At 37.6% G+C, this 21235-nt stretch overlaps 1 protein-coding gene across 16 annotated transcripts in view; it reads right to left on the bottom strand.

Annotated features, from left to right (window-relative positions):
• SLC8A1 (solute carrier family 8 member A1) overlaps positions 1 to 21235 on the bottom strand; it is a 493745-nt gene that overhangs the window by 296802 nt on the left and 175708 nt on the right. For 9 of the 16 annotated variants that reach the window (NM_001032861.1, XM_015112192.3, XM_077958223.1 and 6 more), the window contains 1 exon segment: positions 8697 to 10528. In NM_001032861.1, coding sequence (NP_001028033.1) covers positions 8697 to 10495 — 1799 coding nt within the window. In that variant the 5' untranslated portion in view covers positions 10496 to 10528. 16 annotated transcript variants of the gene reach the window in all.

Raw genomic sequence — 21235 nt, 5'->3', positions numbered from 1 at the left:
TTCTTTTTCTTTAATTGTGCCCTAAGAATTAAAATCTATGCAAATAGGACTTAATTTTGCATTCCCACTTTTTCCTTAATAATTGTGTGTGTGTGTGTAAGACAAATGTTCTTTGTTGAAAGCTAACAGTTGCAGCCTTCTTTTAAAGGTTATAATTATATTCAAAAACATATTGCTATCAGGCTTACTCCAAATAGACAAATAATTTGCCTGCAAAAGGTAAAAAATTAAAATAAAACCACTTTGTTCAAAAACAAATTTGTTATAGAAACACCTGAACATTGGTTTTGTATAAAGTTTATGCAAGATATAACTGGATATTCATGTCATTTTAGGTAGAATTTTTTGTTTGTTCTTGTCCTCCAGAGAGAATTTAATTCAGAAATAAGAATAACTTGGAATTGGGCATTTAAAAAATATATCTAAAAATTCTATGTGCTGCGGAGGTTGGAATTCTAAGTTTTTATGAGATGAACTGCCATGCAGGTCACTTATTCTAGGAAAGTCTCCTAATAAATAATTCTTACTGTTAACCACCTCCAGGGTCACAGAATATAATGTTTAACCTCTTATTAGTGCTGACACAAGGTAACGGCATCCACTGATACTAATTCTTTGTTGTCATTAATTTAGATTGTCTGGTAACACATTAAAAAAAAAGACCAAGAAACTCATATTTCAATTCTGAAGAAAAGCTGCATTCATTATTCAGCCATATAAGGAAGTTAAATGCTACAGCACCAAAGCAGGCAATGATAGAAAACTAGGAATAAAGAAGTTTCTTTTTAAAAACTAGGAACAAAGGGAAATAAATATTGTGTGACAGAAAACAAACCAAACGCAACAATAACTAGGTAGGTCAGCTACACGGAGGGACTACAACATTTAGCATTCCCTCGCCTCTCAAACTCAGCTATTCATGGTCTTCTAGGTTAATGGAGAGTGGGGCACGGGGTGCAACGTGGTGAATACACGTTCTAGAATCCCAGAAAAGATAAATGACTGCTCTAGTTTCTCATCTTCTGAGCAGCATGAGCCTGTGTTGAGGTTAATGTCATTGCACTACAGCCTGAAACATACTCCTCCCTGTGTATGGAAGTCATTCAAAGGAAGAAACAGCCCTGAATAAAACTCTACGGGCATTACAGTCAAGCAGTCCTGCTCAATTCCAGATCCACCCTTTATTAGCTGTGTGACCCAGAGAAAGTTAAATCTCTAAGCTTCAATTTCTTCATCTGTAAAATGGGTATAACAAGAGTAGCTATTTGATATTGTTGTAAAGATGAAGTCATATGGATACTTTAAGAATAGCAGGAAACTTGTTTAATAAATCTTAGTGTCATCACCATCATCACCACTACCACTACCACTACCACCACCACCACCACCACCACCACCACCATCAGCATCACCATCACTACCACCTCCAACATACCCAGAACCACCACCATTCCAACCACAACCACCACCACCACCATTACCACCATATCCAAAATCACCATCACCAACAACACCATGACCATCTTCCTCATTTTACAGGTGAGAAAGTTGACTCAGAACCTAAGTAACTGGCTGAAAGCCACAATGCTAGTAGGGGACAGAGACAGAGCTCAAATTTCCAAGTTGAGTGATCCCCCTAAGCCCATCTTTATCTCAGGAAATCTGTCATGGAAAAATGGTGTGGCCTTGGTTTCAAGGGTCACCACAAGGCTTCAGAATACCTAGGATCCCAGATATCTCATATGTAAGCATAGAAAAGCAAAAATAAAATAAAATAAACTGTATCTGGGAAATATCTTAGGGTATTTTATTAATATGTGAATTGCTAAGTATACTGCAACACCCAGTTGCTCTGTTGTCATGAGCACCAGCCTGAAAGGTGAGGGACTCACGTTCTGCTTTTCGTTCTTACCTTCATATCTTCAACTGTCACCAAAGAACACAATGCCTATTCCCATATTTAGCCCTGTGGAGACACTGTAGGAAAGAAATAAATGGTCATCTACAGCACCAAGTCCTCAGGAGAAAGGCAGGAAATGAAAAAGAATTGTTTATTTAGCCTGGCTCTATAGTGAAACAGCTGTATAAGTCTGTGAAAAGAAAGGGCCCTGGCTTGGCTCAACCTTTGGCAAATAGATGGGTATTATATAGGCAGTGTGTCGAGCCAGGAGAGGAAGCAATGGAAGAGATTTCCTATAATTCTTTCCATATTGTTAATTGCTGCTTTCCCTCCCAGGGCCTTCTGGACTTCCCACTAGAAATTCAGGGAAGGAACTGCAAGGCACTGTGGGAAGACAGCAGCTTGAGTCCTGCCTGCCCACTCAGCACCTTCCATTGGGACCCTCAGCGGGCTCACCCAAGGCAGTTATGAAGATTATCTCAAATGCCACTTGCCCACAGTACATTCAGCTATCTTCTCACCCTTTCCTGCCACTGGCCCAGAGCCATTTAACTCTACTGTTGCAAGGCTAACCTTCTGAGTTTCATGGCATTTATATTGTAATAAGGGACTAATCGATGTTCTGCCCCAAACAATAAATCTCCAATGGCCAGATTTCAGCCATGAAGGGAATATGATGAAGATATTTTATATGAAAACCTCAGTTAGTTACCATGATATTACGATGTTGCCTATAGGCAATTTTCCACATCTCTGCTTTGTTAGCTGACAGAGAAGCAAAATAACAACAAATAACCTCTTGTATGTCTTAGACCCTCAAGGTTGCTCTACTCAAAAGTATTAAGTATGCTTAAATCTCCTTCCCTTGGTTAATGGTATCCTAAGGAAAGTAAAGCAAAGAAAACCTCTTCCCATTTCACAACTTAGTGTAAAATCCACTCAGATTTTACAAGATGATGGCAGAGTAATAACTCTGAGAAAATGGCGTGACAGTAGATAATTGTCAATGGCTAAGGACTCCTCAAAATCTGCTCAATGGTCATAGGATTAAAGTAAAACAGAACCATTCCTAGAAACCCAAGGACTAGTTAACACAGAGAAAAATAAAGTACTAACAATATTTTACTACAAATCTATTAAATTCTCTTTAGGACCTTCAAGAAGCAAAGTAGTATGGAAAAACAAGCACATAAGCTTTTATTTCAAATAGAAAAGGGTTCAAATCCTAGATCCATAATTTATTGGCACTTTGAAGAAATTACTTAATCTAAGTTTCAATTTTTCCTCTGCAAGGTCACTTACTTCATTAGGTCATTATAATATCACATGTATAAAAAACATTTGAGAAAGTGCTTGGAAAATAGTACAGTAATACCATTAGTCTTCTGAATTTTGTTTCTACACATTCCACAAACAAAAAGGGTTCTACAAACAATAATCCTTTAAAGGATGTACTCAGATTGATTTAAATACCCTCATAATGATTTAAAATCCCGTTATACAAAATGTACTTTCACTTAGCCTTTCATTAATTTTGATAATGGTCCTGTCTATTGAAACTGCCCATACTCTTAGATTTACCAAGGTTTGATTCCATCTTACATTGCACATCCCGTTTTTCTTTTAAATTATGCTTTTGTCCTCCAAAGGCAAATGAAAATATTTTGTCTAAAATCAAGGCTTCCTATAGTTTACAAAACGTCTTTGAAATGATATTTCTTCTTATCAGAATATGCACCATCTCATAATCTCCCATTTTAGAGTATAAGGAGCATATTTTTCCTATTTCCTTTATAATTCTTAGCCCACTACTGGCCACAAATCCGTAGCTTATTAAATATGTGCAGATTAACTGATATATAAATTCTCCTCTGCCCCTAATCCAGTAAAGCAATCAGCCTTCTATGTAATGGCCTTGAATGATGACTAAGAAAAGAGCCCGTAATTTAAACACTTCAATATGGCTGAACTATGAAATCTCAATTGCTAAGACAAAATTCATTTACATAATGATACTATAACCCCAAGCTTTAATTAGTGCTGGAAAAATAAGATTATAATAGCAAATGTGGCTATCTGGTTGCCTCGGTAAACAACCTTTCTGCACATAATCAATTTAGGCTCCTGCAGTACTAAATTCAGACTCATAAATGTTTTTGGCTCTTATCTTATTTTTATAATAGCTATGCATTCAGAAAACATGCATTTATAAAAACTTGTAGCTATAACTTAGGTTTGCAGATGATACTATATGTGATTTGGCTCTAAAAAGAGATAAATATTCTGGTCTGAAAAGATAATCCACTAAAGAAGAAATCCATTCAAATGCTAAAGTTATTCCATACAAATTTCTTACATTAGCACATTACCTAGGAAAATTCTATGTCAATATGAAAGTATGCTCTAAAGGTAGCAGATAAAATTCTACTGCTATAAAGTAAAGCCTGAATATGTTGGACTTAAATTAGTATGTCCTAACAGCCTTTCTTGTCTTGTGATATTTTTTCTAATATTTTTCATCATTTCTGATTTCTCCACACAATTATTCTTCTGTTCTGATCACTTCAAGTTTTTTTAATATCTTCATTTCATCTTGTTTACATCTGGCTGTCTTAATGTATTTCGTTTTACTCTCAGAATTGAATTGCCATCTCATAAAGCTAAGTCTAGAGAGAATTGCATAGAATTCTCTAGAACAAGAATTCTATAGAACAAGAAAATAACACAGGTCCCATAAATAGCAAAAATAAAATATTTATTTTCCCTGGAATATGATAATAATTCTGTAGAACCCATATGATACTGAAATTTTATTTCCTTTCTAGTCTTTTGTTCAAAAAGAGTAAAATGTGATATAAATATTGAGCATCAGACAGCTATATTTGTTGAGATGTCTTATACATACTATGAAGTTAAAACTACACTTAAAAATATAATAGTTGTTAAAACAAAATTAAGTTTGGGTAGGCCTGTTGTTTAATATATTATACTATGACTAGGAACCTCTGCTAAACTGATATTCTAAGGAGTATATTAGGTAAATATTCTAATTTACATACTCTGATTTTTCAACTCTGTATTTTAAATATATAATACTAAATGCTCAAAATCTTTTGAATCGTCTTCCAAAAATAATATTATCACTGGATTATAACTAAGTAATTAAATTTGATTTGTATCTACATTAGTTAATTAGCCTTAACATTTTTCCAAAACAGTTAAGCTAATGTTAGACTTGAAATACCAAACAATATTTTGTAATACTTATTACCATTAAACTAGAACCATTAAAGAACAATCATTAACAGCACTTCAAATTTGTGGATATTACCTACCAAACCACAAATCAAATTAGCATATTCTTCATTTATTTTTTATTAGCTGTTAACATTAGACAGAATTCCCTGTTGTAAGTCAAAATTGGTTGGCATTGGTTTAGTATGTGTCATTGACTGAGTTTATAAAAAAGCATGTGCTAGCTGTTAATTATATCTGTTTAATGGGATTTTGCTTTGTAATTTTAAAATGTTTTGCTGAGAATATATTTTATTAGAAATTATAAGCATCACTTATCACTTATCAAGCTGAAATAATTCAACTCATTTATGTGAAAATATGAATAAATATGTATAGACATTTTTATATTATCAATTTAAATGATGACTTCTACACTAAAAACAAGATCAAAGATTAGGAATCTATCTTGTTTTTGGAATCGAACAATCAGTAACGCTATACTGCCTCTTATTTTCCATCCTTGATCAATTTGGAACTTATTTCTACCTTGGTTAGGGGCTTCTTAAAATTAGCCTTTAAATTTAGGCTTTTCCAGGAATCTCTTTATGGTGCTCTGGAAAGAATCATAAAGTCTGGCTTTGTGCACAACTTTAAACCAACAAAATTTTTTTTCAAAGTACTTAATAAAGCTTAGTGGTGCCATCAGCCTTGTTTAAGTACTGTAGGTTTTGAAGGAGGACATCTTTCAAGATTAACTATGTAATTTGATGAGATGTAAATTCATTCTTCAGGATAAGTTGGGTTTAGTCTCCATAGCCTGGCTCCATTGCACGATGACAAACTCTTTCACTTGGATCTGACTGCATGGAAATAAGACGACTGCCAAAGGAAAAATGATCCATTAAAAAATAATGTTTTCTAAGCTGCTAACAGGGCACCACAACTCCAGTTGACCCAGCAATCACATTACTGGGTATATGCCCAAAGGAATATAAATATAAATCATTCTTATTATAAAGACACATGCACTTGTATGTTTATTGCAGCACTATTCCCAATAGCAAAGACATGGAATCAAAATATCTTTGATAATACGTTTTTCTAGAAAGCTTGTGTTTGAATCCTGGTGCTTAATTTAAGGTTAAGTCCCAGCCAAACAAATTTGTACAATCAATAGGCCTATTTAGCATCTACAAAGCTTATCAGTAAAAAAAACTCTATGAAGTCAAGATGAAATCTCTTCAAAATTAAAAATATATAAAAAAGTAGGTCTGTAATTTCATTCCACTTATAAATTAAATGCTTTGCCATTTCTAAAATTTCACATTTCAGTTGAGCAAATGAAGTATAGTAACAATTTTATAGAGCAAGAAACTTGCGATTGATCTTGAATACTCCTAAGAACAAATATACAGAGATGGCATGAATTATTAGCCAATATTCACCAACTCCACCAATGTTTACCAATTTTCACAAGAAATCTAAATTTCTAAAAATGGAATTTGGCAATATTCCTTCCTTAGCAAGAATAAAATCAATTTAATTGCATAAGATGAATGTTTTTTAAATGGAACTTGGCAGAATAAGTTATTCTATCAAATCAATGTCAATCCTCTTTAAAAATCCTTTTCCTTTTTCTTCTGCATTGTACCACCCAAAAGAAGGTTATTTATGGTTTGGTAAAAGTCCTGAACAGCAGAATAAATAGGGAAAAGCTGCTTTTCAAATAAACCAGCATAGAGTCCTTATTCTTAAGAAAAGGTAAGATTAAATTTTCAAAAGAAAATATGCTTAGTCAAACAAACAAAACAAAACACAGATTTAAGGTGTTTTAAGGGTTACCCTTATGAGTTCATTCAACAACATGAAATATACCTTTAACAATATGCAATACACTTTTACATGGATTACAAGTACTATATACTACAGAAGGGTTCAATAATTGAAATGATGAGAAAACATAATTGTTAGGGAAAATAAAATCAATAGGGAACGAATTCCTAGCAAAGGAATAAAGTTCATTTGTGTTAACCTGAGCATACGTGAACTTTCCAATGCAAGACCATTGAAAAAATTCTTTCTTGCATATGAAGGATATTAATTTGCTACTAGATCACTATCTTTCAGTAAAATAAGTATCCCAACAAAACACATCTCAATAAGTGGAACACTAACAACATTATAATTAACACAAAATAGATATTAATCAAAACAAAAACACTATGCTCCCTACACACATCAGAAGATGGATATTAGAATCCCTGTTTTGCTTGATTTCATTGTGATACGGTACTCGACATTACTTATCACTATAGTGTAACAACAAAGAGATGTAAGGACACTGAAAGGCTCTTTCAGGAGAATCTGTTCTCTCTGCCCATCCCCTCCCTTTTTGGTTTGTTTTCTCTCACTTTCAGTAGGAGAAATTTCATACTTAAAGAGCATGCATTCACCATTTGGCATATCATATGCCATTATCATAAGAGTTAACTATTTTAGAAGTATATTTATATATTTATTTTTCTTCCCTGAAATTTCTAAATGTCCAGTGCTTCAACCAACATAATCATTCATTTCAATGTCTTCTGTTGTACTGCAGATATTATAGGCAGCCTCCCTGCCAGTCTCCCTCTCTCCCTCCCTCCCAGAAATTGTTCATAGAGTCAAATTTTCTGGTTTGCTTTTGGTGAGTTGAGTGCAACACACTTTCCTAGGCAAAGGGGGAACAGCCCTCTAAATATCAACTCTCAGTGGAAGAATCACTTAACAACTGGGTACTTCATATTACTACATGAGCACAGTGCCACCGTAAAGTACCAAGAGGAAGAATAAATTGTTCCTTCTTTTCTCTGACCTGCTCCCTGACAACTAGACAGATGGACAGAACCTTATTTCTCTATCACTGTATCAGCAGGGTAAAGGGTTTGTTTAATAAGGATGTAAAATAAAACCAGACTGGAACTACAAAAGGGCTGGATGGACTTTCCCATATTGGCATAACACTGAAGAAGCAGGATTGGTTATGAAGTCATAATTTAGCATTGGCATTTAAGCAGAAACGTTAACTTATATTGTCACAAAACACAATGTCACATAAAAGCCATAAAAATATTCTCAGTCAGCCCTGGTAGCCAGGAAATTCTTTTCAGAGGTGTTTCCTTTTTGGGTTTTCTCAATCTGTACTCAGAAATGAAGTTAGAGACCTATTGTGATGTTTTAAATATTCCTTTTCTGAGCATATACCATGTAATTCAAAATAGAAGACAAATTTTTCAGCCTAAGTTATCTGATAAATCGTGTCCCATTACTCATTTTATCATAGTTACAATGTACTTAAAATGTGTAAAAGTATAAAAGTAAAAATAAAATTCTGATGTAAATAAATTTAAGATCTCTATGTGTAGAGCATATTGACAATTGGCACCCAAGCAAAGACTGATATTTTGAAAGAGATCTTGTATAAAAGCTATTCCATTCCTTGTATGCTATTTAAAAAATGATGCACAGACTCACATTCATAAACACACTGAAACACACACACATATAATATAGAACTTACACAATTTCATCATTCTGGAATTCGAGCTCTCCACAAGTGTCCTCAAAATCCTCCCCTCCACCTCTGGCAGTCCCTTCGATGGTTTTATATGGAACGATAACATTTCCTCGAGCTCCAGATGTTCTCAATACTTTCACCTCCATGATGCCAATGCTCTCACTCACATGAGTCACAGGTTCCTCAAAAGTAAAAATGCCTGCGTGGTCATCATCAAAAATAGTTACAGTGGCAGTGGAGGGAGATCCGAGGCAAGCAAGTGTAGAAACATGATTGGCTTCCAGTATGCCATCTTCTGAAGCTTCAGAAGATACTTTGACATTGCTGAGATGCACAAGGAAATTTTCATCCTCCTCAAATATATCATCATCTATGATACCCACTCTGATTTCCTTCTGGGTCTCACCAGGCTTAAACACCACAGTTCCTTCAGTAAATTCATAATCAGACCCAGCATTTGCTGTGCCGTCCTCTGTTCTGAAGTCAACAAACACAGTGTTGGTCAAATCACCACCTCTGCGGATAATGGTAAGGGCCACAGTACCACAGTTCTCCAGACACTGATATGTCCCTTGTTCAAAGAAGATCTTACTAACGGGGTCATTTTCAGTCACTTCAGTGTTGACCTCGTGCATGCTGACAGCCTTCCTTGCTTGGTCAGCTGCATGCCTCTTTAAAATGTTGCCAGCTCCAGTCATCAGGCGAGTAGCTTGAATGCGATAAAATGCTCTACTTTTTTGCTGCTGACTTAGGACTTGGTAGTTAGCTAATTCTATTAATTGCTCTATTTCTTTCTCTGGATGTTTCTGCTTAAGTTCCTTCAGAATCCTAGCCATTTCTCGCCTAGCTTCTTCATCATCTTGGTCCCTCTCATCCACCTCCAGAACCAGAGCACCATCTAAGAAATTTTCAACATGAGAATTGACCACTTTCCCATCCATTTCAATTTCAGTCTTGGAAGATGGCCTGTCTCCTTCATGTTCAATAATCATCCCCCTCTGCTTGCCAGCTCGATACCTCTTGTAGACATACTTGTAAAACAGAAGTCTCCTATCCGCTACCCAAGCGAACACAACACAGATGGGAAAGAAGAAGAAAGTAAGCAAACCTTCCCAGACCTCCACAACACCAGGAGAGATGACAGACAAAATAATGTAAAGCCAGGTGTAGGCAAAGATGCTCCAGGCTGCCGTCACAAAGAACACACGCAAATGCTTAATCTTCCTTGTCTCTCCATCAGGGACCACGTAAACACAGAGTGCAATAATGATGAACATGTTGAATGCAGCACTTCCCACGATGGTGCTAGGACCGAGGTCTCCTGCAGTGAAGTTATGGCCACACACTTCAATTACTGAAAGGAGAATCTCAGGAGCAGAAGATCCCAGGGCCATCAAGGTCAGGTTAGAAACTGTCTCATTCCAGATCCTCACAGTTGTCTTGGTGGTCTCTCCATTGGGTTTCTTTATGGTTATTTCTTTTTCTTGAGATGTGATGACTTCTATAGAGGACATGAACCGATCAGCTATGATAGAGACTCCAAGAAACATGTAGACCATGGCCACAAAATACACAGTAGCTCTAGCAATTTTGTCCCCAAAAGAAGGGTCTTGGGGTTCCCAAATGGGCAAAATCACCCCTTTCTTACAGTAATATGAGCCAGTACATTCACCAGTTTCATTTCCTTCTCCTTCCATTTCTGTCTCAGCAATTACGTAGTCCACATGGGAAAATAAGAGAGCCACAATAACTAACAGATGAAATCCCATTGAAAAGGTGGGTGAAAGACTTAATCGCCGCATGTTGTACACGACACTTCCAACTGTCAGAACCTACTGGTAAAAACAAGATGGGGGAGAGGGCGGAAAAAAAGTCATGTCATTAGAGCTGCATCCAAAGCATTACTAATTATTTTTATTAGTCTTACCAAAATTTGTTTATATTTGACCATCACAAAATCTATGGTGAATGATTGCGTTCTAAGACTCCATCAGTGACTAAGCAATCCTTTGTAAAGTTTACAATTCAATCTTTCTGTGAATTTACTACATGGAGTACCCATTCACTGAGTAACATATACAATTGACTCATTGGAAAGGAAAAGTTCAATTTACATAGCCTTGCCTTATTAAATACACGTTTATGCATGCTAATAGCCAAAAAACACAGGACTTTTGAAGCATCAAATAATTTCCTCCTTTTTACTAAAGCAGATTTTCTTCTAAATTTGTGTTAGTACATCTTCTTCCAAAAACGGTTTCAATGCCAAAAGCACCTTATTATAATTGATGCTTTGAAAAATCAGACCCTGAAAAAATCCCACCAATACAAGGCCTGGTGATTATCTTAAACACCAGAGAGCATCTTACACTGTATTTCATGAAATCATGTCCTATTGCTCCACACTTACTTGGAAACAGAAAACTTCAAGCTTGCCTGAAATCAAAGCTCAATGGCATTTGTTCTTGAGGAGAAAAAAATTCTGCTGTAACGCAGTATTTCCACACATTAAGTACAGTTTTTAAAAGCATGTTTTGATGAGAGCACATTTCTTCCTAATTTTCAGCCAGCCCAGGTCTGCTGATACATTAGTAGCTGGGCATCTGGTTCTTCAAGCACAGCTCTTCACATCTGTGTACGGAGCCTGTTTTTCTGCAGGCTGGAAAGGGAGATAACCAGGCCAAGGCCTACTTGTGGGTAAGAGCCTGGCAGGCTATGGAATCAGCGTCACCAACCTTAAAATGTTCCTTCTCGGTGTCGGTCATATTTTCCATGGTCATTCTAAAATACATATTAGTTCTGTCGAGGGTTCAAAGTGACCAAAAAATGCAGGACCAATAATTCCACTTAAATTAGCTCATGTGGCATGACAACAGTGACCACAAAATATACACATGATGAAGGGCTGTAGGCAAGGAGGGCCATGGTAACAGAGTCAGTGAGCGGCACACAAAGCTTGGTAGGCATAGTGGTGGACTCAGCCACCATGGCCTTAAGTTCACCTACCAGCTCAAGCAAAACTCTACTCAGACCTTACGTCCCCTTTGCTTCCAGAACCTGGAAGGGAGGTGAGCGGAAACTGAAGTAGAGGAAGGTCTGCTCCAAGTCAGGGTAACTGTCTCCCAGGCCTTGCAGGAGGGACCAGTTATGACATCAGATAAAGCAGCAATAGGAAGAAGCCCTGAGTCAGAACATACCCTTAATGTCCTGGAAAAAGTTAAAAGAGGAGCTGGATTAGAGGCTTTCATAGCTTCAGGCTGGCTGAGAGCCACCCTACGTTCGCCTACACTCTCTGGCTCATGTTTGCTCCTGATGGCTTATTCTGCAAACTGCACCAGGGCCCAGGAGAACACCCCTGCCTAGGACATTCTGGCAGACCCCCAGAGATCCCCCCATAGCCTAAAGCCCTTTATAGCTCATCACTACAGAGAGATAAGTTTCTTTGACATTTTTCCCATACTAAAGACAACCAGAGGAGGGTTATAGCAGAATTTGAAACTAAGTAAAAGGCTGAAAAATAGAGGCAGCACATTCTCGAAATATGCAAAAGTTCATGGTCAGTATGTCTGCTCGTTCAGTCTTTGAAAGGTTTTAGGATTTCTGCTTGAAACAAGGTGAAATTCAACCATCCTGCAAGAATGGTGGAAAATCTAGTTCCAACTCCCTTGTGTATCCATTTCATCCACAAATATCTATGCATGCTTAATATGTATTCTAGAAAGACTTGCTAGGCTCTCTTCTAGATCCTGAGAATTCACCAGTGATAAAACAAAGTCTGTGTTCTCACAGAGCTTATAATCTAATGGTGGAGGAAACAAACAAATATAAGTATCAGAAGGTTAAAAAGTCCTATGGTACATGTATGTGCAGAGCAATATAAAGAGGACAAGGAGTGAGTGTGTGTGTGTGTGTGTGAGAGAGAGAGAGAGTGTGTGTGTGTATACACATGGCATGCATGATTTCATACTAGATGGTTAAGGAAGGCCTCTCTGATAAGGTAACACTTGAGCAAAGTCCTAAAGGACACGAAAGATCAAGTCTTGTGGATATCTGTAGGAACAGAATTCCTAGCAAGTGCAAATGTCCTAATGGGAACCATGCTTGGCACAGTCTCGAAACACAGAAAACCAATGTAGCAAGAGGGCAATGCACCAAGGGGGCAGGGCTCAGGAGTGGGAATGGATCATGGAACACTGAGTTGCCATAAGGCATGAGCTTTGATGAGGTAGAAGATGAGAATCACTGGGAGTTTCTAATCAGAGGGTGATATGATCTGATTTTTCTTTTAGAAGGATCTCTGCTGGTTCAGTGCAGAATAGACTAAAGGGACAAGGGTGGACACAAGGAGACCAGCTTTGGCCTACTCTATAAAATCTAATTTATAAGTGATCCCAATACTTGGCAGGTATACAGAATGATATAGAAGATATCTAACATTTAAAATGGTGAAAGAAACCTCTGTAGTGATCCTTTTGGAAGATATGCAATTTAAAATGTCTTGGGGACCTGAAAGAATCAGAAAGGTGAAATATTTGTAATAAATAGTAGTACTGAACGTAAACACTGAAGAGAGATTCAAACTTGTGTCTGTCTCCAAGACTGATATAATTAACCACTCCCTTCAAATGACTGCCAAATCGCATCATTCCATTCTTCACATTTCAGCCAAAATGAAATTCCTAAAGTGCAGATCTGACACTCTTCACTTCCCTTAAAACTCTTCATTGGTTTCCTGCTTCCCTGAGGACAAAGCTCAAAACCCTTAACAGGCTAAGACCTTTTATAATCTGGCATCTGAGCTCCAGAATATGGAAATTATTCCCATTCCCTGAACAATGTAACAATTTCTTATATCCAAGTCTTCGCAGATTATTCTGTATCCAAAACTATTTTGCTTTTTCCTTCTTAGAAGCAAGTTTCAAAAGAGCTAAACACCAAATTATAACCAATTTCCTGAGAGAATACTAGATTCCATTCTTAAACAGTCATGGACACCATGCTAAATTCTCTCTATACATATCAATTATATTTAATATTTACATTAGCCAGCACTGCCATGTTACAAAATTCCTAGTGTTGCTATTTCCATTACAGTCCATGAGAACAGCACCCCTGGAGTTGTGCAATGCACAGTACCCTAACAATAATCCTAAATAGAGGGTATTATTAGCCCATTTGGAGGTTGGATAACTGAGGCTTAGATAGGTTAAGTACTTGCTGAATGTCATACGGACAGTAAAACCCTCAACTAAGACTCAACCCCTGGTCTTTTTCCAAGACTGATATAATTAACTGCTCCATTACATCATCCCTGATAGTGTGTGAAGTAATCCTTGAGAACTATTGGGGTTGGCTTGGACTAGCCCATTGGAAAGCCTCTTGGCTTCCATGTAGAATCAGGAGGGCCTAGTTAGCAAAAGACTTGTGGAAGGTTTCCAATAGCCTGGCTTTTATCTTATGGATTAGACTCAAACAGACAAGCATCAATAACGGTGATGTAACATGAGGGCTAGCACGCTCCTAGAGACAGCTGCCCTTCAATCTGGTCTTTTAGCAATTGCCTGGCAACCTCTTCCTGCATGCACTGTCAGGGCAATCTCCTAGGCCAGCCAAGAAAAAGCCCTGCCCTTCATCCCTTCCCTAGTCCACATCCCACAATATGTTCTTAGCCAAAAGGTCACCAGATGTCTAAAGGTAGACAGATCAGTAAAAATCCATCATCATTATCAGAGAAAAAGAAAGGGGGCTTCTGGTGTTAACTAAAAACATTACAATTATATTCAAAAGAGGGGAGCATTACAATTTGTGAACAGTGGATACAACACACTGATGTAGCTTATTGGCAATGAAGCATCTGGAAAGAACTCTCTGGAGTTGAATTTCTTTTTGTATTAAATTAATACCAAATCCAAATGCCCGTGAAGATGTGGAATAGGTGTTACCTAAATGCAAGTTCCTTCTTCGTCCTTTTGTCTCCTTTCTTTCAGGGTCTTTCCTCTATCATCAGATTCAAAGTAGTTCTACTTAATTCTCCCATTTTCCCTCAAATATACATTTCCATATAAATTAAGCAGAAAGATAAGAATAGAGACTGTGGATATGTTGATTTGTTGCCTGGCTTTCTTATATTCTGCCTTAATTTACCAATACAAAGTATAGGCTGATTTTTATGGTGGATTCAGATCAACTCGTACAACTACGAGCAGTACTAACTTAGGAATATCCATTACATCTTCCAAATGATACTTCAGCATAGTATCAGGAATACCCAATTTATCTACTGATCACTGTTTATTTTAAAACAAAACACAACCCATCACCTACAGATTACAGACCCAAATGGCACTGACAAAGGATGGTAAAAAGATATCCAGCTGTGAGTAGTCCAGCCAGTTGTGTTGGAGGAAGAGGTCACAGCTACAAGGAATAGAAACCCACATCTGCAAGAGATAGATCATTATCAAACTGCTTTTGTAAAGGATGAGGGAGAGCTTTTGGAGCAAAGAGGCCTGAAGAGTGGTTGGCAGCAGTGACCACTCCCTGCTGGAAGCTATAGCCAGTTTTGGCTACCAAGGAAGACTTGACTCAGAGCAAAGGCATATGCTGGCATTCCTACCAGTCCAATATATTGGACAGTCAGCGTAATGGCATGCTCTTGATTGGCAGCTGGGGTTATTCCAAGGAACTCCTTGATGGCCTTCATCAGAACTTGGAATTCCCTTCTATGTAATTCTTGCTGACTTAAAGCCTCAAAGGTAAGCAATTAATCTGTTTCTAAGGCAACATTAAAGCAACCATAAATCCTTATCCACTACCAAGGCAAGCACTTCCAAATGCTTCTAGACAAAGAGATGATGCCAGAGGATGAAGGCTTTTCTCATCTGACCATCCCATCTAAAGTGAAAATTACTGCCCTGGCTCCAGCCTCAGGCTATCAGACCGTGGCCAGACTTCAGGAAAAAAAAAAAAAAAAAAAAACCTCATTTACACAGAGACTCTCTGCTAATACCTATTTTTCCCCTCCAAAGAGAGACTTTCCTGTCTGCTGTTTAATACATTGGGACAGGTCCTAAAGGGGATGGGCTATGAGTGGTCACATCATAGGCTCCAGCCTTTTTCTTAAACTCACAAAACAGAAGTCAGGTCCCTGCCTTATGTCTGAAAATACCTGCTGAAATTGTTCAGGAAAGGAAGAAACTAGGGCGAGGGTAGGCAACGTGGTCACAAAAGGAAAGACAGGCTTAGGATACAAAATAATGAAGTTGTTGAAAACTCATGAGATGCACCGTTGGCCCTTTCCTCTACTGTATTTTTCTAGATATCACTTATGACTTTTTTTTGTTTGTTTTTGAGACAGAGTCTTGCTCTTGTCACCCAGGCTAGAATGCAGTGGTGTGAACTCGGCTCACTGCAACCTCTGCCTTCCAGATTCAAGAAATTCTTCTGCCTCAGCTTCCCAAGTAGCTGGGATTACAGGTGCCTGCCAACCACACTTGGCTATTTTTTTTTTTTTTTTGTATTTTTAGTAGAGACAGGGTTTCACCATGTTGGCCAGGCTGGTCTTGAACTCTTGACCTTAGGGAATCTGCCCGCCTCAGCCTCCTTAAGTGCTGGGATTACAGGCGTGAACCACTGTGCCTGGACAGCTCTTATTACTTTTTACATGTTTTATAGTTTATTCAATGGTTCTATTTATTGTCTTTCTCTCTTCAAAAGATGCAACTCTCTAAGGGCAGGGATTTTCGTTTCTTTTTTTCATTGATGTATTCCCAGTTCCTAGAGCACAGCCTGGCACACAGAAGATGCACAACATCTGCTTATTAAATGAGTAAAGTACTGCTCATAAGGTCATGTGTTGATTCACCAAATCTCCGGTGGTAAATCAGAATCTGGGAAATGGGCGTAAGCATTTGCAGTTAAAAATGTCTATGTGAAATGGTTGCACCCTAACATAAGCAGAGTTCAAAATCAGATTGTAAATCAATGTCAGTGTTAGAAAGAGAAGAAACACATAATTCAGACTCATGAACAAAGACTCTTGGGCTGGAAAGACTGATCTCCAGCATAAAGAGAGGCCCTGACATTTTCCCCACAACCTGGGTGTGTGTCTTCCAACATCAGCCCTGGTTTGCTTATTTTATTTGCTCTGTTAAGAGGGCCCTAACACTTTGGACATACTCAAGGAAGTAAATCTTCTCATCCTTCCAATACAATTAAAAGACACGTATTGAAGCACAACAAAAATCACCTTCATTGTAGAGGCCCTATAGAACGGAAAGAACACCAAGCATTTATTAAATATTAATCTGCATGCTAACATGGAAATATGGGTAGAAAGAAGAAAGCTGGAGAAGAGTCTTTGGATAGAAAATAAATGAAAGAGAATTCAGAAGGAAGATGCTCTGATAATCTTGGGCTCCATGTGAAGTTAGCAAGGTTTGTCCTCCAATTCATTACGCCAGAGCCACAGAACAGGGTTTAACGGCCCTACTCAGGGCACTGATGGCAATAATGACTGAAATCATGGACTGAGCATCTACTTGTCCTAGGTACTGTGCTAATTAATTTGTATTCACTGTCCCTAACTTTTCTGACGATACTACAAGGAGATATTATCATTCCCATTTTACAAACGAGAAAAATAAATGGTTCATGAAAGTAATCTGGCTAGAGTCATCTAGACTTAAGTGACAGAAGTAGAATTTTAATTCAGGCATTTTGCATTAAAGAATAGCGATTTCCAAAATGGCAGAAACTTTCTGTTTTCATGACAATAAGGTAACAATATTTTCTGGGGACAAAGAGCTCAAGATTTAGGTACTTAACCTCCATGCTGCCCCTTCTTCCCACCTGAATAAATGTGTGTAGGTTGCATTATCTCATCAAGGAGCCTCACATGTTTTCCACTCCTGTCTGATGCCTCCCCACCCCCCAAGTAAGTTTTGTAAGCACTTCTATTCATCACATAGCAAGGGAAAGATGATCCATGTGGAGGATCATCAGCTGAAGACAGAGGTCTGAAATCACTCCAAACTCATGTAGTAAACTCAGGGTTTTTCCATTTGGTCAGGAGAAAAGCAAATGGAGAAAGAATCCCTAACAGTAAGCAAGCAAAACTAAAATAAAAGAGGGGAATGGATAATGAATGGGAGCCAGGGAGAAAGATACAGAATTTTGCTATAACAAGTAGGTTAACACTTTGCTCTGATAACAATAATTCAGTATTTTTTTTTTAAACAAAGAATTTCATTGCAGCTCAAAAATTTGGGGGTCAATTTTTTTTTAACATCTTAAATTTAAGCCGATAAGTAATCCAAAGAAATGCAAAAACAACACATTCGTTTATGGTTTTATCTGCCAAGTTTTTCTTAGCCACTCACATGTGCCAGACACTGTGTTTCAAAAATAAATAAAACATATCTGCAAAGGAGCTTGTATTCTAGTGGGGCATTGCCAGAGTCAAGGAGTGAGTCCCTTCTGTGGAAAACAGGACCCTTCATTACTAGAGATTCACTGAAGAAAAGAGATCTTCCTGGCATTTGAACAGTGACACTGATCACTCAAGTGGACTACGTAGTCCCCAGTTTAATGTACCTTGGGTCTTGAGTTAATAAGCCCAGCATTCTAGAAACCTCAGACTGCTCAGACTATGGTCCTACAACCTAGAGATTTCAATTATAATGAGGTCCCAGAGGCAGGGCCTTGGAGCATCTCCTTTGTACTCTGTAAATCTTTCAGAAGCCTCCTGATAGACAATGGTAATTCTTTTACATAATAGTTGTTCACCACTAACGCTGAAGAGAAAGAGCAGCCTTTCTTTGATGTTTGACCTTACACACTGAAACAGAATGAGGTCATATGCATGCTTTTACATCTAGGTCACCAAAAAATATTTTCTACCTAAAAATATTTCCCCAATAGCCTGTTGACATTTAATCTTAAAAATCCATATATATAGTGAGCCCTTCCTATGTTTCTACTTCTGGAGGGAGAGAACCCTTCATTTATTCATCAAGCCTCTACAGAGTAGCTTCTATGTGCAAAGCACCATAACAGACACTACAGGGACTGCAAATATGATTGACAAATGGTCCCTGTACTTAACTAAATTTATAGTCTCCAAGTGACAGTTACTCCAGTGACCATTAATACTAGGAAGAATGGGCAAAATTCCATAAAAGGAAGGGATGGGAAGGATGACAATGTCTAGAGAATGTGAGAGGACATTCTCAAAGGAAGAAATGATATGGACAAAGGCATAGAGCAATGATTCTCCAACTTCAGTTCACCTAAGTATCACCTGGGAAACTAATTAAAATGCAGTTAACTGGGCCCTATTATCAGATACAGTTGAAGAACCTCCAAATTTGAAGTTTAACAACAATCCCAGGTGATTGTGATGTAGGTGGTCCTGGATCACCCTTTGAGAAGTATAAGGCAGAAAGAGCAGAACTGAGTAGAAGCATAGAAACGGCACACAGGGCATGGGGCTTGTTTAACAAACAGACTGGAAGTGCGAGCCTGAAAATCAGAAAATAGTGTTTGTTCTAATATCAGTAAGATGTTGATGTTAAGTAATATGTCAGCTGTGCTTTCCTTTTCGCAGACTGGATATCCAGGCAGGATAAAAATATGAAGCTCCTTAGTGAATATGTTTCCAGGAGGTGGGGGACTAGAGGGCAGAGGAGGATGGATCTTAACAGGAGATAAGAGGGGTCCCAAGAGAGGAGATTAAAGCACTGGAGGTAATATGAAAATATGAAGTTCCTACTTCATGATGATGTTGCTGCAGGTGTTTTGCCTTCTCTAAGAAACAAGCAAGGATTGCTAGGCTACTACATCAGCAGGTGACAAAGACGCAGGATAAACGGATATCTATCTTCAGAGACCTATTCAGTTTCTATACCCAAGCCCTAAGTAGATGTAGAAAACATGCAGAAACATGAACCCCAAAATGAAGTACTGGTGGTAAGGAAAGCTGTGCTCTTTAAATTATAGGTTCTTTAGAGGGCAGCCCCGACTCTCTATCTTCATTTCATCTCAAGAATGAATCTCTGTGGTCACTCTTTCTTCTTTCTAGTCTGCCTCTTGGAACTGGGGATGTTTAATATAGAATCCAATTTCAAGTTGAATGACAGTCAGTCCAGCAAGACTATTTTCTTTTTTAATCTTGTTTTGTTTTTTTTTTTTAAACAAGGTAAATGCTGGTTGTGTGAGCAGAGGCTGGTGAATTTCATCAGCTTTTTCCCTGAGTCATTAGGATTCATCTTCAAGTAGATAGCATTTCAGAAGAGAAAATCCTATCAACTTGAGGCTTGTAAGTCTTACATTTTCCTGCATAGTTTCAAATTACAGTCCTTGAAAGAATAAGCTATTCTTGAAAAGAGTGGAAGTAGGAAGTAAAAAGAAACATATTTTAAAAAGTCAAGTTGATGGGTGCTCACATAAGGGTGACTCTCCATCAGTATTGTATGCTACAATTTTCTAAAGTTCCTGACAATATCAGTGACAAAGTTCTAACACCAAGTGTGTATTTATGTATTACAATATTGTATATTGTATATTACATATTACAATACACTTTAAAAATGAAAGTCTGTTTATTGCAGCACTATTCACAATAGCAAAGACTTGGAATCAACCCAAATGTCCATCAGTGACAGATTGGATTAAGAAAATGTGGCACATATACACCATGGAATACTATGCAGCCATCAAAAAGGATGAGTTTGTGTCCTTTGTAGGGACATGGATGCAGCTGGAAACCATCATTCTTAGCAAACTATCACAGGAACAGAAAACCAAACACCGCATGTTCTCACTCATAGGTGGGAACTGAACAATGAGATCACTTGGACTCAGGAAGGGGAACATCACACACCGGGGCCTATCATGGGGAGGGGGGAGGGGGGAGGGATTGCATTGGGAGTTATACCTGATGTAAATGACGAGTTGATGGGTGCAGCACACCAACATGGCACAAGTATACATATGTAACAAACCTGCACGTTATGCACATGTACCCTACAACTTAAAGTATAATAATAATAAATAAATTTAAAAAAAAATGAAAGTCATCTTAGAAAGAAACTAGTCAAATCTTATTATTTAGAGGACTAAAGGGAGTGTTGGTGACATGGGAAAACACAACATTCTTATGGAAATCTGGTAGAGAAATAGACAGTTTTTCTCTACTAGATAGGGCATCTAGTGAATATGTTCTTTAAACCAATTTTATATACCTGTGTTTGAAGAATTATTAAAATTGGCTTAAGTGGTATGGTTTTAATGTTAGTAACTATACTGACACTGCTAAATTATTGTCTTTTGGTGATAGATGAGGATTATAATAGATGTGAATTTATCTATCACAAAGGTGGTCATGAAAGGAGTCATTATAAAAGGTAGAGAAAAAAGCCACTGGAGGAAGAAATGCTATTTAATAATTTAATTAGCAAGTGAAGATAACTTCTATCTATGAAGCCTTTGCTAATGTAACAATTATTTTCATCAATATCAATGATTAATGAGAGAACATTCAT

This window comes from Macaca mulatta, chromosome 13 (genome assembly GCF_049350105.2).
Source record: "Macaca mulatta isolate MMU2019108-1 chromosome 13, T2T-MMU8v2.0, whole genome shotgun sequence".
Lineage (NCBI taxonomy): Eukaryota > Metazoa > Chordata > Mammalia > Primates > Cercopithecidae > Macaca > Macaca mulatta.
The sequence above is the reverse complement of the archived record's forward strand: the minus strand, read 5'-3'. Positions and strand labels throughout refer to the sequence as shown.